This window comes from Lygodium microphyllum, chromosome 6, assembly GCF_053477565.2.
Source record: "Lygodium microphyllum isolate KBCC chromosome 6, Lygodium_microphyllum_v1.1.10, whole genome shotgun sequence".
Taxonomy (NCBI): domain Eukaryota; kingdom Viridiplantae; phylum Streptophyta; class Polypodiopsida; order Schizaeales; family Lygodiaceae; genus Lygodium; species Lygodium microphyllum.
Window position 1 is genome coordinate 65,345,779 of NC_141140.1, and position 20,664 is coordinate 65,366,442.

Consider the following 20,664-nt stretch of genomic DNA (forward strand, 5'->3'; position numbering starts at 1 on the left):
GCATGAGTTCCTTGTTATTCAAAACAATCCTTAATGTTATGCACACTCAAATGCTAGTGGGGTGCTCCTCAATGTGCGCAATGAGAAATCAAGCTATTAGCTTTTTTGTACACATCAAGTGTTTAATCGATGCACTGTGCAAATCTAATGAAAATAATACAATGCAACATACACTTTTCTTGATCCTTTCATGCATTTAATGACCACTCTAGCTAGTTCGTTCTAGTCTCTATGGCATCTTAGATGTGTGGTCTGAGGGGTATCAAATTTGGTGAATGAGTCTGAGTCTGAGGGGTCCAATTTGCCAGAATTTGGGTTCTGCATAGCTCATATGAGCGATAGTGTCTGAGTTGTAGCCTTGGATGTCCGAATCGGGTACCCATCCAGGTCCTATTGTCCGAGTTGTAGACTTGGACGTTTGAGTAGTCAGGTACTCATCCAAGTCCAAGTGGACTGTCCGAGTCCAAGTGTCTTGTCCGAGTTTAAATGGATTTTCTGAGTGTTTGTGTCCGAGTCTGAGTAGTCCTAATGAATGGGCACTCCAAGTCCAAGTTTGGGACTCAGACGATTTTGTGGTTGTTCAAGTGGACTTGTGACTTGGATTGTTCGAGTGGTAGCAAGAATCAAATGACTGTGGAATCCATCCAAGTGTAGCAGTTGGGGTTCCAAAACGATGAAAATCATTTAAATACTCATGGCACCTATCCTAACATTGCACTCAGGGTCCTGACTAGGATCAACAAGCATAAGTTGACACTCAGAGCATACCTATAGGGCTCGGTGATGTGAGAATGTGAATCAATGAACAAATCTGTAATCCTGCCCTATAGCTCTCTCTCTTAACTAAATGCACACAAATGAGCTCTCTCTCTGGCCTCTTGGCTTCTTAAGTCCTTTCTCTTTTGCCATGTTTCTTCCCCCTTCTCTCTCTTTGCTGTCTTAATGCCTTGAAGCTCTCTTTTCCCCATTTTTTCCATGTTTTGGGCTTGTTATTATAGCAGAAACCCTACTCTGTGTTTCTCTGTTTTTCCTGATTTTTCTTTACCTAAATGCATTCAAATTGGAATAACCACTTACACTAATCTGATCTACTTACCTAGATCCAAAAAACTAGAAAAACTTACTTGCAAAGGAGGTCGAATACCTCTTCAACTCCCTTGCTTTCTACTTATCTCAAGCACTGGTTTAGGGCAACTCGATTCGGGGCAAACCTTACTTCAATGCTTGATTCGAAGCGTACAAGTACTCAAAGCTTGAATCTGTTGGTCCTAGCAACAACAAAACCAAAATGTGGGAGCTTCTCGCTAACCGCCAAGACCCATGGACCGCTTATTGTTTCAAGCGTTTCAAGCCAAGTGCAATGGCTACCTCTCACATAGCTGTACATGCTCTCACACCTACAAGTGTAGTGAGCTTACCTCCATGCTCGATCAAGTTGCTTCCTCCCTCAAGCACTCCAATAGCTCCATGATCCAAGGTGCAAGCTCAAGCGAGCTTGATCCTCAAGATCCAACCTTCATGTTTCATTACCGTACACGAGACAAGAGAAGATAAGAGAAGAGAAGAAAAAGAGAGGAGAAGATGGATAGCTTCTCCACCATGGTTTCTCACCCTCACACACCCACTCCCTCACACTCCCTCTCTCAAGCACAAGCTCAAGCAAGCAAGAAGAAGAAGAAGAAGAGAAGGAGAGCTAGTTTTGACCACACACAAGAATGAACTTCTTAATTCACTTCTTGCCTTTTATACAAAACCCTAACCCTAATCCCCTTTGGGCACCCATCTCTTTTTTGCATGCCCGATCATTTTAGCCTAGGTCCTCTTTTCCTATTCCCTTCCTATTTGCATTGTGCCTTCACCCATGTCCGTCTATATTTACAAATTGCATAGGAGGGAGCATGGTGCTATTTTACAAGGATTTAGAGCGCGCTTTTATTTTTAAAATGCACCTTTCCTCTTTTGCACTTGCCTTGAACTTTTAAGGTTGTCCTTGTGCTTTTGGCATTTTTTCCTCCTATTTCTTCAGCCGTGACACCTTTATCTGCTTTGCCCTGTGTCTTTTTAAATTTCTTTTTCCTTTCTTTGCATTGGGATTAACAAAACTAATACTCGAAGTCTAGTTGGGATCATTCCACACACACATCATTTGACCTATGCAATGGACTCTTGTAATTCCTCATGTTCTCATCCACATATAGGTATCGACCAGTGGTGGATCCACTTATGAAACCAACATATATATTGCACCTTCCCCAAATCAATTTGCAACACATTTCTAGAGCTTCTGATAGTTCATTGATTATGCCCTAGTAGGGGTTACTTTTTAGACTTTTTGTTGATGCTCGAAACCACTTGGTGCAAGTAAAATGAGATACCCCCATGTTTATTGTGTTGACTATTTCAATGTGTACAACTAAATTTTACATATGCATGGATGGTTCTTGTTTTTGTAGGGAGCATGCTTTACTTACACAAGAAGTTTTTGACATTTCCCATGTGGGAAAAGGGGCTCTTTTTGCTTGTTTTTCCTATAGTGTTCAACATGATGAACTTTCGCTTGAGAGGCATCACGTATGTAGCTAGGTGTAGGTGGGGGTAGGGGACTGTTGATTCCTACCTTAAGAATGGAGCCCTCTGTCCCCAAGTGCACCTAGCAAGCCATGTGGTCCCTCCCTTGCAGAAGCTTATGATGTTGTTGTAATTTGCAATGTAAGGTGTCTTGACCAAAACTTTCTTTCATATGTTTGAAGCCTTTCCTCGCGACCAACTACTAGAGCCCACGTCCACCGATATTGTTTCAGGAAATTTTTAAACTTTCTTGAGTCACTACTACCTAGGAGGGAATTTGTTTAAATATTCTTGTGTTACTACTACATGGGAGGGTTGTCACCAAGGCCGTGTGGGACACGCGTGCTATGAATAATGACTTCATATACAGTCTCGAGTCTCAATCTGGTTATGTTGTCACCTGTCCGAACTTTGGTGGGGTTGTAAGCATTATTACAAAATCATGGCGTTTGAATTCGCATTCAACAACCCCAAGTACGCTGATCGCAAGCTGCGCTTGATTATCTCTTCCCCTTCTTCTGCTGTTCCTGATCCTTCCCTTTCTTCCACAACCGCCCCTTCTTCTCCAGCTGCTCCTTCTGACGACGACTGCTCCTTAGAGCCTGCCTCCAAACGGAGAAAAGGCAATTCGGGAGAGAAGACCTCTCCAGGTATGCAAACCCTTTCTTATTCTTATTAGATTGTATCTCCATTCGGTCCATGAGTGCCTCAGAGATGACAAATGAGTTCCGTAAAGATATTGCACGCTCAGAACCCTGAATAGTCCATCTATGTTAGTGACTTGATAATCCACATGACATTATATTGCATTCACGTATTTGTTTGTATCTAGGTTATGTCTCTAATTGGTCCACTGTTGCCTAAGAGACGGCAAAATTAAGTTCCATCAAGAAATTTCAGGCATAGCAGCCTGAATCGACCATTTGTTAGTAATATACTTCTGAACTTGGTCATCTACGTGACATGATGATGGAAAACACTTGCTATAGGAATCTAGATTGCCAATAAATGCTTGAGAAATGACGAAATTAATTCCATCAAGAAATTGCAGGCTCCATTCGTTTTTGTGGACTTAGATCATCTACATGACATGTTAGTGATCCTCTAGTCCATTTAGCTTAATTGGCACAATTGCATCAGTATTTAATAGTGTAATCCTCTGATCATTAAGAGTGATCAGTTTAGAATAAGTTGGGAAGTACCCTGTAATTGTTAGAAAAAACAAGTCCAGTGATTTTCGGTTTCTAGCTATCTTAGTACATTATGGGCAGGTGCATGACATGTCTCGCATAGTTTGGTGAAGATTGTTTTGAAAATACTTGAAAGTTGGAGTTACCTTCACATTAGATGTTCCTTTTTGGGCTTCTCTTAAAGTACCATGGTTCAATCTTCAAGGCAACTCAAGTCACCTTTTGGGGTGAACTGGCCTCTTAAACTACCAGACTCCAAATCTCTAAGTAACTCGTCACATTTGGTCGATGACACCTGGTAGCATCATTTTGATCAGTGAGACCTTTAGCATATGGATTCTGGATTATGATGCCATACGTTTGTGCAAAGAGCTACATGTTTGTGCAAAAAAGGGAGGTAGTATCTGCTGGATACTTAACAAGATTCTGCACAAATTCTTCACAGTAGACTTAACAGCAAAGTGAAGATGGAAAACTGAAATTGCCCATCTTTTACTCCATTTTGTGTATCAATCACTGAGGTGGCTGCTCATGTCTCTTCTTCATTTAACAAGTCTTCATTGTAGGAGAACTTGCGGACTTGAAAGTTTTGTTAGAGGAGGCAGGGGAAATTTCAGGTGATATATTTGTCTTTGTAGTGAGCTGTGTGGAGAGTCATTGGCTGTTGGACTGCTCTGCCCTTGAGCATTGTGTACATCGACTCATTACATTTAGCTCACCATTCATTCGATTTCATGGGATTCCACTCCCCTCTATTTTTGTGTTTTTGTTGAAGTTATTGTGTTTTAGTCGTGTTCGTACATGTTGTGTTTCCTTAGTGCAAATTGTAGCATATCTTCACATCTATTCTAAGGACAAATTTTTATTACTGCTGCTGCCCTGTCTCAACAGCTTGTAGATGTTATCACTTGCTGTTGATTGGTCTTCTCCTACCCCTAGATGCTTTAGAAGGTTCTCCAATGGCTGCAGATCAGACCAATAGCATCTCCTCCTCTCTTGCAGGTTGAATGCACTAAAAATGCATCAATTCATTGCTCTTTTCTGAGCTCTTGGATTATAAAGCATTACTTGTTAGATGGGTTATGTTGATGGCATGGGATCTTCAATTAGCCACTTAAATGCTTATATTGATTTATCTATAGCAATGTCTTGCTATTGTTGGTAGTGGTGATAAGATGATGCTCATGTTGGCATTGCAAATGCTTATGTTGGCATTGGTTAATTCATCTTGGTAGTGATTTCATTCATACAGTGATTACAGGACATTACTCCTTCATTGCAATCATTAAAATGGGTGGTTTGGGACTTTGATTACTTTTTATTGATCTTGAATTGATGTCTTGGTACCCTACAAAGTGCCCAATTAGTTGGGTGGCTTTCTTTTGGATTATTTAGGGCTAGAGCTAATCGATTGTGGCTGCCTAGGCAATAGGTTAGAACCTAAACCAACCCAACAAACACCCATTGTCCATGTAGCACCACTTACAGCAACCCATCAAAGTAATCCATCACACGTAGATAGCAAATCAGCAAAGTACATGAGCATGACTATTATATGGTAGTATCAAGAGAAAAGCACGATAATTCCTTCAAGATCTCTTCCACATCGTAGCATCGATGACTTCCAATTTGTAACAAGGAAAGAAGAACACGATATACCCACTCAACCACACGAACCATCAAAATGCCAAAGTATCGTGAAATCAAAGAAAGCAAGCATGGCGAAAACTATTGACTCCATGTGCATCAAAAAGTCCCTGAGAATCACAACTTAGTCTTGTGTTAAGAGAGCACAATGTAACCGCCAAAAGAAATACATCCATCATGAGGCATCCAAAACACTAAGCACTAAAACAGTTGTTTGAGCTCATCTCGACATTCATTTGAGTATTCCCTTGAGTAGTTGGACATTGACTTGGATTTTTCCGTTACAACTTCGCTTTTTCCGTTACGACCTTGGATGTTATATGGGATTTTATGCTCCGATTATGGATCTCGGCTATTACTTGGATACACTTACAAGTATTGAGCAATGAACTGATCCCTTGTTTTGGCAGTTGCCTATTGAGCTGTGATTGCTCGTTTGCATTTGATATGCGGGATACTTACTGATCAATGGACTTGGATAGTGCTTGGGATTTACAGTTATGGCTTTCTTGCTCCTCTGTTGTCTAGCTTCTATGCTAGTTGGGCTCCTTGTCTTTTAGTATTATAATATGTTGATAGAGAGATCGTGATGGCCAGAGCCAATTGAGCCTAGCACTAAGTCACTGAACCTTTAGCGCCACTTCATCGTGTCTTGACTATGTGTGGTAGAGAGGGTTTTTTGTATCTGTTGCACACGTATTAGTGTGTGTAAAGTAGGAAGCAAGGGTGGAAGGCGAGGTTGAAGGAGTGACTCTTGAATAGTGAGAGTTTGCGCTCCCACCATAGTACAGCTAGAAGTAGAAGAACCACATGGTAGAGTGGTATGATAGACATCATCCTTCAAGAATATAACATCTCAATGAATTGTGACCTTACTAGAGATAGGATCATAAAGGGGATAGCCTCAGTGGTCTAGCTATAGCCAATGATGATGTGATGCTTGGACTTAAACAACAACTTTTCCCTCTTCTTCATAGCTTCATGCAAATAAGTATCCCATCTAAAAAGGTGATATGAGAAACAAAGGACTTTCTCCCATGAAAACCCTTGTATGGAGTCATGCTAAAAACAATTGTGTTAAAAAGCAATTGTGGTTGGAAAACAATTGTGGATGTGAATTGCAATGGACACAGCCTCACCCCAAAGAGTATGAGACAGCCCATGATGCTCAAGCATGGAGGGGGCCATCTCTAACACTTTTATTTTGTCATCTACTACACCATTCTCTAATGGTATTTCAACATTTGTATACTCCACCTGAATGCCACGAGAAGAACATAAGTATTGGTACTTATACGAGGTAAACTCTCCATACTGATCACTTTCATAGTCCAAACTATACAAGTGGATTGCCTCTCTACCATGCTTCTCTAGTCACAAAAGTGCTTAATCTTCGAAAAGACGGCCAATATAAATCTAGAGAAATCATAAAAAATCAACATAAGATAAATCCCCTTGCGAAATGATGGAGTGCACATGGGACTATACAAATTTGTGTGGTAATGTTGAGATGTCAAGCTCAACATGGGCTGACATTCATGTACTTGGGTGACTTTTTCTGCATTCATATCAGTGATGGGGTTGGTACGTGCATTGGCATATACTTTCAGTGATACTTTACAGTTGGGATATCAGTTAATCCACCTATCCAAGTTATGGAATATGTATCTAGTTAGCATGTTCACACTATGGACCGCTTGCATATTATATATGTTGTACTCTTTTTTTTTTTTGGTAAACTATTATAATAGAGAAGAAGAAGAAGAAGAAGAAAAAAGACTAGGGTTTTCAGCTTCCTATCTTATATGCATTCTCAGTATGTTGTATGTCTTGCAAGAACTTAAGCTTCCTCTCTCTCCCCTCTCTTTTCATGGTATCCGAGTGGCATTTAGGCAAGAAGCTATGAGCTGTAAGCACAAGAGTCTACAAGGAAGCCTTGCTGTGGAGTATATATGTGGAGATCTTTCTCATATGATCTCTGATTGATGAGCCATCTTTGTGAGCCTAGAGTGCTGGAGGGAGTGTACTTTGGTTTGTATTTGTGCAATTGGATTTACATTCTGCATGTGTTTCGGTCTTTGTTCAGGAGTTAGAGGCAAATTTGCACATAGTGAATACCACGAGCTGCACAAAAACGAGCAAACTCATTAGAAACAAATTCTCCCCTACAGCATTAGAAGCCGTCAGGGTTGAATCCTCAACCACCTCTAAGTGGAGGAAAGCAGTTGATGAGGGAGCAGCCACCACTTTGGAATCCTTTGAAGATTTCTCATTTTTCTCCTTCTCCTTCTTCTCCTTGTTGCGACGATCCTTCTTTGAGTGACCTGTTTTGCCCCAAATGTGACAAGTAGACTCCTTTTCTTTGTCCTTCTTAGATTTATCCTCATTTTTCTTTTGGTCCTTCCCCTTCTTCTAAGAGGATTGACCAACCAAGGCTTCAGATTTCGAAGCATTGGTACCTTTGAATTGCTCCTCTTGGTCCAAGATCATAGGAACCAACTCTTCCCACTGAAGAGTCTTAGTCTTTCCTAAAGCAATCAAGGGGGAATAAAAACCATTGAAACAGGGCGGTAACTGTGACTTGAGAGTTGTTGCCATGTCTTCAGAAGTGATTACTTTCCGTGCGTTTTGAACCTGCATCTGAAGTTGCCTCAGCTTGTTGATATGCTCCCGCATAGAAGATGACTTATTGACACTCATGGTCCGCATGTGCACTTCCAAAGAAACTCGCTTCATGACGGTCATCCGATTGTACATCCGATCAAGCTCGAGCCATATCACCCGAGCCATTGTCAAATATTCAATATGAGAGATAATAGCTGTAGTACATGAGAGAAATAAAAATGAGTGAATGCGAGCATTGAGTTTATCCCAATGTGCGTGAGCCTTTGCCAACTCCACCTTATTACTAGAAGAGAGTCTGGACTTGTCTCGCGAAGAAGGATGATGAATAGCCTGCGTAACAAGCGTTGCCAAATCATAGGACTCCAAAATGGCAAGCATCATGACCCGTCAGATGCGGTAATTCTCACCATCGAGCTTTTGATCTGATGGAAGAGTCGGTAAGACGGGCACCTTCTGGTCCATGATCGTTGAAACTCTATCTTGGCCTCAGAAGATATCTTCACCTATAATACATGTATAAAACTAAAAAAGCAGCCCCCTTTGATTGTGAAAATATATCTTGCTAGGGCTCTTCTTGGCTCGTCTCTCTCGTTCTTCACCCATCGGAGGTGATGAAAAGGTAAAATCTGCACTTGAAGGCCCAAAACACAACCTTCTTCCTTCTCAAACAGCAAAAACTAGTAGAAGCAGCTTCAACAAATCTTCTTCTTTCTTGCATGCCCATGCTCGCCTCAGCCTTGTTTTGATGCACAACCCTCTTGCTCGCACTTGAACGTTGAAAATGCAGCCTTGTGTCGTGCTGAAATCTCCTCTGGTCAATAGTCGTTCAATGCTTTGATACCATGTCAGAGTGAAGCAATGCGGAAGCAAATGACCAAGACAAAGAGTGAACAGAGAGAGAGAGAAAGAGATAGCGAAACAGAGAAAATCTGTAGCGAGGAATGTTGTATAAGAATGTAGAAATATACCCAGGTGTAGAGAGTATATTTGCATATATCTCCACCTCAAAGATCTCAGTCTCTTGTCAGACCAGAGAGTAGTCTCCATGGTCTGTAGCTTGAAATATGTGAAAACCAACTAAGGAAGACTACTGAAATCAGAGCCTATAAATAGGCTAGAAAAAATGCAAAAAATAATGCAGGTCGGCTGTCTAACTGCTGCAAACTGATTGATTGCTACAATTGGCCGACTGTGCCATGTCAGTTGCCACGTGGCACCCCTCTTGCACCTATCGCTTGCTAATTAGTTGCTCTTACTGCTCTTGCCTATCTAGGGAATGTCTAGCTCTAACACCAAGAAGACCAAGTATTTGAGGCAGAGCCTATGCAAATTGATATGATGCAGTTCAAGCTATTGACAACTCAAGAATAACAAAGACAGCACATAAATGGATTATGTATGTATTGCGGCTAGTCGGGACTTATAGCCAAATATTGTCATAAAACAAGAAAGATGAGAATTTATGGTGCCACTTTTTCATCACTAATGGGAAATGTTGACATCTAGGCTTAGTAGAGACCATATGGTTGGACAAAGCTTCAAGAAACCCAAAAGAAAGTCTCTTTCTAATGTTTAGCTTTATGTTACCAATGCAGATTCACTTGGAGGAAAGACATAGATGGATAAGCTTTGTTAGACTCATAGTACAGGGGAGTTTCGGAAACAAAAAATCCTAGAGTTTTAGAGTTTCGATCAAATTTGGGAAATGGAAAAACAACGTTTTGGATTGTATATTAAAATGAATACGTTATTACATGTATATGAAAATATATTAATTCTATAATAACATATATCCAAATTTTATACAAAACTTTTGAGTCTTCATGTCATATGATCGAAATCATGATTCATCACGTGTCACGAGTGAAGACTCAATGGTTAAGACAATTTAATATTGTTAAGACTCAGTTTTCAAAACTCTAAACAACAAAATAAATTATAATTTATGACTCATGAATCATCTAAAGAGTGACATCAAGAATAGTGGAACCAAGATGCATAATAAGTAAAATCAAGATACATGTAATTATGCCATGTGAATAATCTATCGAAGTTCCAATGAGAATTGAGCATGAGTAACTACTGAGTAATAACTATTCTATCAATATCAATGAACAATCATGATATCATCATGTGTATGTAACATTTGTAATGCCAATGGTGATTCGTAACTAGCAAGTGCAATGCTAAACTAACTCCTGACTCGTAAGGTATTATGACTTAAGTCTCTAACGTTCATGAGTCATGACTTGTGGGGATTTTGAGGATCTATGCTCTATCTCCTCATCTGACTCTAAGGATCCTTGTATCCCTTGATTGGAGTGATGTGCCTCCAAAATAGATTCGGTGCCATGATTAGGTAATGTCAAATAGGAATCTACTAAGAAGTTAAGAAATAGAAGAAGATTGAAGAAAAAGGAGGAGGAAATAAAGAAGAAGAGGGGTGAAAGAAGAAGAATAATGTAGAAGAAAAGAAGGAAGGAAAAGAACTTAGAAAAAGGAGGGAAGAAGAAGAAGAAGGAAAGAAGGAAGGAAGGAGGAGAAGCAGTAGGCGATGGAGTCGAGAGTTATAGAAGGTTACGCAAAAGACGAAGGAAAAATTAAAAACCGGTTTGCTCGTCCACTGCAGGGTTCCGAGACGGCATTTCCTTGTTTCCTTTTTGGTTTGCAATGGCCGTTTCGTTTTAGGCCCCCCTATGATTAGACTCTGGAGCCACAACATGCTTCATGGATGAGAAATGTACGGAGAAACATGGTGTGTAACTTCTAAGGAAAGCAAAGCCGGTATATGCAAAAGTAATTGATGGTCGACCTGTTGCTTCGAGAGATGTTAGGTATGAGACTCAACCCATAAAAGTTACCTAAGGAGTCTATCAAATTTAACCTTCAAAATTATCCATTGTGTAAATAGTCCTGTTATTATTGGGCTGCCTTGGTAGAATTATATAACTCCCACATCAGTTGGAGGTCTAGAAAGATTGAACCAAGGCTAGTGCAAAATAATAAAAAGAAGAAATCTTGACTAATATACATTGGGGCAAAGGTGTTCATACATCAATCAAAGAAGAGTCCATCCTTTTTTATTTATACAATTTCCAATGAAGAAGCCAAAGGACAAAAGCTTGGACACAATTTTAGCTCAATATGTAGAGTTCAAGGATTTGAAAAGAAGAATGTGGATATGCTACCGGAGCACCGACCTTATGACGTGCAATAGATTTACGAGAAAGAGTTGAACCTCCTTTTAGTCCTATCTATAAACTATTCCAAGATGAATTAACAGAGCTCATGAAATATATTGATGAGAATCTTGCCAAGGGATTCATATGTCATTCAAAAGCTCTAGTGAGTGCTCCAATTCTATTCGTCAAAGAAAAAGATGGATCCCTTCGTATGTGTGTGGATTATAGAGGGCTCAATAAGATTACTATCAAGAATCGCTACCCTCTTCCCTTGATTCTAGAACTCCTTGAACTACTTGGGAAAGCCAAAGTTTTCACCAAGATAGATCTTTGTGGCGCTTATAATCTTGTCAAGATAAAGGAAGGCGATGAATGGAAGACGGCTTTTTGCTCAAGATATTGGCATTTTGAATATGTTGTCATGCCATTTGGCCTCACAAATACTCCAGCAATTTTCCAATATATGATGAATGATATCTTTTAAGAATACTTGGACGACTTTATTGTGATCTATTTGGATGACATCTTGATCTTTTCCAAGGACCAAGAGAAGCATGAGCATCACATCAATATAGTCTTAAATAAATTGTGGGAAGTAGGCTTGTATGCAAAACTGGAAAAGTGTTTTTTATTAAACTGAAGTTGGGTTTTTGGGGTATGCCATTTTTGAGAAGGGATTTTCTATAAATCGTAAGAAGGTGCAAACTATTCCAGAATGGGAAACATATTTATTTATGCGAGATGTTCAATGCTTTTGGGGATTTTCAAACTTTTATCAAATCTTTATCAAGGATTACTTTGATATTGTTGCCTCTCTAACTAATCTAACTAGAAAGGACAAGTTTATATGGGATCAAAAGGTTGAACAAGCTTTTCAAATATTAAAGCAAGTCTTCACCTCAACACCCATTCTCATCCATGCAGATCCATTGAAGCTCTTTATCATGGAGATAGATACTTGAGATTTTGCACTTGGAGTTGTTCTATTCCAGATCAGTGATGAGTTTATCTAGTAGTTTTCCACTCCAAAAAATTCTCTATGCAAAAATTAACTATGAAATTCTTGATAAATAACTTCTAGTTATTGTGGACTTGGAGACTTGGCGACACCTCTCATAAGATCACTATCTATACGGATCACAAGAATTTGGAATATTTTATGACTTCTTGTGTCTTGAATCATTGCCAAGTAAGATGGAGTGGTTTCCTATTTAGATTTGACTTTGCTATTATCTATAGGTTTGGCTATCAACAAGGAAAGCTAGAAACTTTACCTCGAAGATCTTGCGTGGCACCAAAAGAAGGTGATGAAACCCATAACCAATAGAATTCAATAATCTTGAAACTTGAGCAAGTGAAGTTGAGGATAGTTATCCGCAAAGCCCCATAAGACTTTGGATTCTTATCAAAGGTCAGAAAGGAAATTACAAAAGACTCATTCGCCAAAGACATAAGGAGGCAATTACATCAAGGCTAAGAATAAACTCAAAGGGGTCTTTAGGATATTGATGGGCTGCTCTATTATAAAGGACTCCTCTATGTTCTTCCTGGTTCTTTGCAAGTGGATATACTTAAGAAGAGACATGATCTCCCCTTAGCAGGGCATTTTGGGGTTAATAAGACAATCGAGTTGATTGCAAGGGATTTTTGGTGGTTGCAAATATAGAAACTAGTCAAGGACTTTGTGGATTCTTGTGACACGTGCAATCAAGCTAAAGCCCCTCATCATTGACCTAATGGCCTCTTCAACCATTATCTATTCTAAGTAAGCCACGGTCATCCTTATCCATGGACTTCATTGTTGAACTACCTTCTTCTAAAGGGTATGATTCTATCTTGGTGGTGGTTGATTGATTCACAAAAACGATACACTTTATCCCAATAATCAAGGGTACCAATGGAGAAGGGATAGCAAGGCTCTTCTTGGAACAAGTATATGGGCACCACAGGCTACCTGATGATAAAAGCATCTTTAAACTTTTGGGAGTACAAGTAAATGTTTCTTTAGCCGATCATCCACAAAATGATGGACAAAATGTAAATCAAGTCTTGGAGCAATACCTTAGATGCACAATCAACTGTCATCAAGACAATTGGGTGGATCTATTACCCTTTTCTAAGTTTGCATACAATAATTTCTCCCATGCTTCCACTCAATTCACACCATTCTTTGCTAATTATGATCAACCCCCAAGGACAAGCTCAAGAGAAAAATAAGAGAAATGCAGATTTATGCAGTATCCATCATGCAAAATTGGAGATCACGTTTGGCTTCTTCGATGTGATCTATTTTTCTCACCCCTCCCAGAAATTGGATTATCAATGATTTGGGCTCGTGAAGATTCTTGGCGAAGTAAATCCAGTCACCTATCGTCTTCAACTTTCCCTATCCATGAAAATCCATCCTATATTCCATGTTTCTTCTTGGAGCAATGTCATACATCTAGTATTTGTGGAACAATACAAAGCCATTGGCTCCAATCATAATTGAAGATCACCAAGAATATGAAGTAGGCAAAGTCCTAAATTCGAGAATTTCAAGAGGTAGATTACAATATCTTGTCCATTGGAAGGGCTACGATGCAAGTGAATGAACATGGGAACCAACTTCACATCTTCAAAGAGCTTCTGTTAAGGTTCATGAATTTCATGTTCAACACCCAACCAAGCTAAGGCCTATTCAAAAGTACACCACTGCCCCTTGTGGAACTCGATGCTAGAAGGGGGGACAATGTAACGGATACTCAAGCAAGGACAGCCCTTGGTTTGTATGGTTCCATGAAGTTTCTAGAAGATATCATCGCTTATGTCGCTGATGGCTGTGGCAGTTTGGTAAAGACATTTGGTGTCATACCACAAACTGACACTAATACTCTTTACCTGTGGTGATGGATCCCCCTTTGTTATGGACATCTTGTGACCACTCCTAATAAGGATTTCCATTTTCATTGGGGTCTTTACATGCAAATTTGTTTTTGATGGCCCTTTGGCCTTGCCCTCATCTAAAATAATGTTAAATGTTGTGCCGAGCCTCAAATTTAAACTCGTAACCTCTTTGAACTTGAAAGTGCTGAAACTTTCCACGAACCTTGTTTTGTGATATTAAATAATTTGAATTCCTTATTCCCATGACATGAAAAGTCATTTCCAAGGGGCTATTCAATGTCCTTGATCAAGATCAGACTCAACGATCCCACTTGTACCTATTCGCCACGATTTCTGCCAATGTTTCCCATTGCTCAAGCTAGGATTATTTCTCACAGTGACACACATTCAACTTAATTACCCCAACTTAGGTATCTCAGGAGCTTTAAGCTAAAGATTCACGATCCCATGACACTTGAATTGCGGAAATCAAATGTACATGCATGTCCGAGTTCAAACATCTCTTTCTTTGGATTAGATAACTTATTTTGAATTGTATTGTTAATTGAAATATCAACTATGTGTGTTACACTTGTAAGAGTAGTCACATGGGCCATGTATATGTTAATATGGAACATTGAGGTGATCATAGTGACATTGGACATGTTTTGGGGACGGGAATTGGGAACAGGGAACAGGGACAGGAATTGCCATCGCTTGTCATCATGAGAGGGGGCTCTAACATGGGAATGCGACTGGGGTATGGGGATGGGATTGTTCCGACAGAATGCTAGCTGAGCATCAGATGATCATAGTGACATTGGACAGGTTTTGGGGATGGAAATAGGAATGGGGATGGGGGCGAGAATTGCCATCCCTTGTTGCTGTGAGAGGGGGCTCTGACATTGGAATGGGACTAGGGCAGTACAGGGATGGGATGTGACTGGAATAGGAAGCTAGAAAAAGACTGTCTAATGTTACTATGCAGTTGATGGTTATCCCTTATGGTGAGGGATCAAATGGGCAGTATAAAAGATGCAAATATGGTGTGGTGATATGTTCATATTGATTCTCAATTTGTTTGCCAAACAGTAGAATCCATCATGGAGGGTTTCCAGCTGATTTTTTTTGGCAATTGCAGGAAATGAATTGTCAAAGCCCAACTGCAAAAACGTGTTCAAGTTCTCTTTCTTTTGTTTTGGGGCTGCGGTCGGGCTATTTTTATCCTCGCTGAGTTTCTCTGTACTACTATCAAATTTAGAGTATTACATGGCTTGTTTTGATTGTACCATCAAACCATGGAAAGTGAATGCCTCTGCCTCTTATTGTAAGGTATGTCGTCATATTATGGTTGAAAACCACAGAATGTGCATGTGACACTTCAATTTTAATAGGAAGTGCATACACATGATATATATTTATGTGCATAATTTGTTGGAATGATGTGGATTGAGTGGCTTACGAAGAAATATGGATTCTTAATTCTTTTTTGTTTTTATCATTCTCCACCGACCTCTGTTGTCACCAGTGTGCCTACTTAGTTATGAGTACATGGACTGCATCTTTCTTAGATATACTTAAACAGAATCGAAATTGTAATGTACAGGATAGATACAGAGCATCTGTCTGCCATAGAATTTATATGGCCTTTCTAAATAGTAGTTGTCTGTGGATTGGTGTTTCTTCTTCTTGTGTGCACTGTGTAGTGGTCCAGTAGGCTGCAGTGATTTGTGCTGCTACCCCACTGATATTTTGCTTTTACCTTGTGTGCAGATTCAGAATCAGAGGAGCTTTATGTGAATACTCTTATTTTAGGAAAGGATTCATTATTTTTCAGGAAGATATTTGATGGAGAGGCTTTCAAGGAATCATCAGAGAAGATTATTGATATTCAGCTCAGTCCAAATGGTAATGCTTGTGCATTCTGCTTAGCCACTTGGTTTCATACAGATTTGATGATTGTTTGATGCTTTTTTCTTTTTCTTTTTGCAGAAAAGGAGCCTTTCTTAGACCTAGTCAAGTACCTATACACAGGCAAGTTGGAGGCAGAAACGGTGGAAGAACTTTCACTAGTTTGGCAGCTTTCTCAACGTTTTCTGGTGGAACGATGTGTGGATTTGTGCACACAAAAGCTCAAAAGGGTGCAATTCTCGTTGGAAAGTAGCTGCTATTTCATTGAGGCATCCACACTTGTGAAGCCAACAAAGGGCCTCCAAGCATTAGTGGATAAGAGCTTGTCATTCTTAGTCAACCACTTTGGAGTGTTCATTGTCATGAATGGAGAGTGTTCTAGTAGGTGGGAGAACCTTCGTGATTTTCAGCAGCTATCTCCAGATGTTTTGGAATTTCTTCTGCTTTCTGATGATCTTCAAGTAATTCATGAGGACGCACTGTACGATGCACTGGAAGCTTGGATAAAGGCCAACTGCCAGAGTGCAGAACAGGAAGTTGATGCTTGGAGGAAGCTTGGATCTCTAATCCGCTGGCCCATGATGGAATTGTTTCGTGTGAAATCTTATTTTGAAAGAGATGATTGTAGTGTGTTACATGATTTTCTTGTTGAGGCTCTGTTGTATCATGCATCTTCAGATGAAGAAAAAAGGAAAAAAGAAAACACAGCAAATAATAGCAGATTTCGCAGACGTGCTCACTATGCAGTGCCTGTTCGTTTTCTCTGTGTTAGCTCACCTATCAATCAATGTCTGACATTTTTCAGTCTTACACTGAAGGACTGGAGGTGCTTACAGAACTCTCCCAAGCCTATTTACTCTGAGAGGTTCTCTATCTGTGGATGTATGTTTATTTGGCTATTTCAAATAAGAACTCTAACGAGACGCAGTGTGAGCCTATTGCTTGTAGCTTTGAGCGTCCCACCACAAACTCTTCGTGTGCATGTCACTACTTCGATATGGGATGCTAATTCAAATGGTTATGCGATACGATATGGAGGAGTGCACCTAATAAAGAAAGAAGTAAGAGACAGGGTTGCCATTTGTATTGATTTTGGAAAGGATGTTGATGGGATCATCACTGATAGTCGGTACATGGACAAAGATGCAACATGGTTCAAAGCAGAGCTGCAAGTTGGAAAGGTGTCCTCATAACTATGCCATCAATGAGAAGGGGGACACGATTGTGCATGATATTTCTGGCTTGCATGCTGATTATCTTTTCCATCTCTACTGCTGAGTGTGGTAAAAACATTATCCTGTCAAGAGGGTGGTGGTTTGGCTCTGCCCAGGATCCTGCTGATGGGAGCTGGAATCAGAATTTTAACTCAAAGGAGACTGCAGGACACATTTTCCATTCATGGAAAAAACCTTCTCCCCACTGCATGGCTTGGCAAAGTGTTGGATGAGGTGAACCTTGGTTCAATTAATACATGTCCCCACTGCATGGCCTGGCAAAGTGTTGGATGAGGTGAACCTTGGTTCAATTATTACATCGTAGCGAGGTGAACCTTGGTTCAATTATTACATCGTAGCCATGACCAAGAAGAATGCTATTTGACATGTATTTGAGTATGCATGATTTGGCAAAGTGTTAGGCGATGTGAACCTTGGTTCAATTATTACATCATAGCCATGATCAAGTGGAATGCTATTTGACATGTATTTGAGTATGGGTGGTGTTATTGATTGTGATCTGTTTAACCATTTTGCAACGAAGGGTGTTTGAAAATCTGATTTAGTGACATTTTTGGGCATAGGCCTCAGAAACACAGTTAATCATCAAAGTTTGGTAGCTGTCCTTTGTTTTCAATGCAAATTTGTGCTCTATTGTATTGGCTGCCTCTATCTTTGATTATTTCCAACACCCCTTTGGAAGAAGTGGGTCTAATTGTTGTGCATTTTGACCTGCATTCCCAAATCAGTACAATAATTTTGAACATCCCAGTGATAAAAATGACTCTTAACTCTTAAACTTCCTGTTTACATTCTTTTTCCAATAAATAAGTATTCCTCTTTGCATTCTTTTTCCAATAAACAATTATTGTGTATGTTTAATATTCATGGGGTACTTTTTCATTAAGAAATTTTACAAAATTTGGATTGGTATTACTTAGATTTATGGCATGATAATATTTGGCCTTCAAGAAGTAATATAGATAGAAATGGCTCCTATTTGATTGAAAAGCCTTAGGTTTAGGGGCTTAGGACACAATGTTTTGGAGTCCTAAGAAAGTCTTTTAGAATTTGAGTAGAGATTTCTACTATAGATCTAACACTTTCTCAATGAATATTTTGATTAATTTTTACATTGGTTTGTAACTTGGTGGTGTAAGATTTGTTGGAGGAACGCCCTAAAATGAATTTGTATGGATATGTTTTAAGTGTTGGATTGAATTTGTGTTTGTTACATATTTCATGCATAGTATTGTGCGCTTAAAATGTCAAATTTTTGCATATATGTGCAGAGTAATTACAATAAATATGTAGTCATGTGCATTTCATTCTTCATGAGGCTTTTAAATGTTTTTCTAATTTAAATTCAAAAAGCCTTTTTATGCGCTACTTGAAATAAATGTGTATTCATTTGAAATAAATGTGTATTCATTTGGTTGAGAGATTGTTGTGAGGGTATATATGATACTACAGTCAATGAACTAGTTTCCTTTTTGTAGGTGCATTCTTGTATAGCCATATTGTCCCTTGCCATTTTTGAAATTTAAAGATAAACATTAATCACATTTAAAATGAGCAACTTAGGCTTTCCAATAATTGAATGTGCAAGATTTGATTGGCCTCATTTAAGTTTGATTTTAATTTAGGATCACGGATACATATTTTCTTTCAATTGCAATGCCACAAGCTTGAAGAAGACAATACTAACACTTAAATGTATCCAGTACCTAGCATGCAATCCAAAGCATGAAGTCAATCCACACCACAAGATAGGATAGCCTCTATACCTACACTTGCCTTGATACTTTCGCACACATGGCACATGCATGTAACGTAAATCATCAGGACAATATTGTCTTAGTATAAAACTAGTATCTAATCTCATTTTGCCATGGGCTTTAAAACAAGACCATGAATCCATAAGCATCTCAAATTAGTCATTAAACTTATTAGCATGAGGCTTTAGCATAGAACTAGAAGTACATTATATAACTCAATTGCATCCATCAACTCATATGAGTAACATGATGTTCTAGAGTCCTAGGAAAATCTTTTAGCTCAAGAAGTTTTTGTATTGATTGTAACCTATAGGTGTAAGGTTTCTTAGAGGAATGCCCCAAAATGAATAAGATTGTGTGGTTATGTTAATTGTTGGATGGAAGTTCTGTTTGAGTTCTACATATTTTATGCATAGTTTTGTACTCTTAAAATGTCAAATTATTGCATTTATGTGTAGAATGTAATTACAATACTTGTGGTCATGTGCATCTCATTCTTATATGAGGCTTTGAGCATTTTCCAATTTCTATCCAAAAACCTTTTAATGTGCTACTTGAAATAAATGCATATTCATGTGGTTGAGAGATTGTTGTAAGGGTATATATACTATAATACATTCAATGAATCAATTTCCTTTTTTTAGGTGCATTCTTGTATAGTCATACTTTCCCTTCACATCTCTAAAATTTTAAGATAAGCATTAATCACATTTAAAATGAGCAACTTAGGCTTTTCAATAATTGAATGTACAAGATGCTATCGGTTTTTTTAAAAGTTTGATTAGATACACATTTTCTGTTAATTGAAATGCCATGAGCTTGGAGAAAACAATACTAACACCTTTGTGGTTGATCCACAAGGGCTTGTCTACCTCAAACAACCTAGCATACAACCCACAGCATGTAGCCAACCCACGCCACAAGATAGGATGGCCTCTATACTTGCACTTTGCCTTAATACTTTGGCACACGTTGGCACTTGACCTCATGCATGTAACTTGATCACCAAGACAATATCATCTTAGCATCTACCCTCATTTGGCCATGGGCTTTGAAACAAGACCATGAATCCATATACATCTCAAAATAGACATGAAACTTACAAGCATAAAGCTTTAGTATAAAACTCAAAGTAACACTATATAACTCAATTGCATCCATCGACTCATATAAGTAACACGATGTTTTGGAGTCCTAGGAAAATCTCTTAGCTTGATAACTTTTTGTATCATTTGTAGCTTATAGGTGTAAGATTTGTTGGAGGAATGCCCTAAAAATAATAAGTTTGTATGGATATGTTAAGTGTGGATTGAATTTGTGTTTGAGATTTACATCTTTTTTGAACATTTTTGTGCAATTAAAATGTCAAATTTTTGCATTCATATGCAAAATTAGTGACAATACTTATGTAGCCATGTGCATATCATTCTTCTATGAGGCTCTACGTGTTTTCCTATTTCTATTAAAAAATCTTTTAATGTGCTGCTTGAAATAAATTCATATTTGTGTGGTTGAGAGGCTAAGTAAGTATATATATATATATATATATACTATAGTACATTTAATGAACTAGTTTCCTTTTGTAGGTGGATCTTTGTATAGGCATACTCTCCCTTGACATTTGTGAAATTTAAGATGAATATTAATCACACTTAAAATGATCGGCTTAGGCTTTGCAATCAAT

At 38.8% G+C, this 20,664-nt stretch overlaps 1 protein-coding gene across 1 annotated transcript; it reads left to right on the forward strand.

The window, feature by feature from the left end:
* Positions 1-2,889: 2,889 nt before the first annotated feature.
* Positions 2,890-17,871, forward strand: LOC148034637 (BTB/POZ domain-containing protein At2g46260-like). Its single transcript, XM_087679563.1, has 3 exons — positions 2,890-3,218; positions 15,851-15,985; positions 16,070-17,871. The coding sequence occupies exons 1-3, from the start codon at positions 3,011-3,013 to the stop codon at positions 17,179-17,181; spliced, it is 1,455 nt and encodes a 484-aa protein (XP_087535689.1). The 5' UTR covers positions 2,890-3,010; the 3' UTR covers positions 17,182-17,871.
* Positions 17,872-20,664: the final 2,793 nt, after the last annotated feature.

Bases quoted from the DNA above. Each gene is read 5' to 3' on its own strand.
- LOC148034637 (XM_087679563.1), top strand. From the start codon at position 3,011: ATGGCGTTTGAATTCGCATTCAACAACCCCAAGTACGCTGATCGCAAG. The intron at 3,219-15,850 runs GTATGCAAACCC...CCTTGTGTGCAG, and splicing joins GGGAGAGAAGACCTCTCCAG to ATTCAGAATCAGAGGAGCTT. The intron at 15,986-16,069 runs GTAATGCTTGTG...TTCTTTTTGCAG, and splicing joins TATTCAGCTCAGTCCAAATG to AAAAGGAGCCTTTCTTAGAC.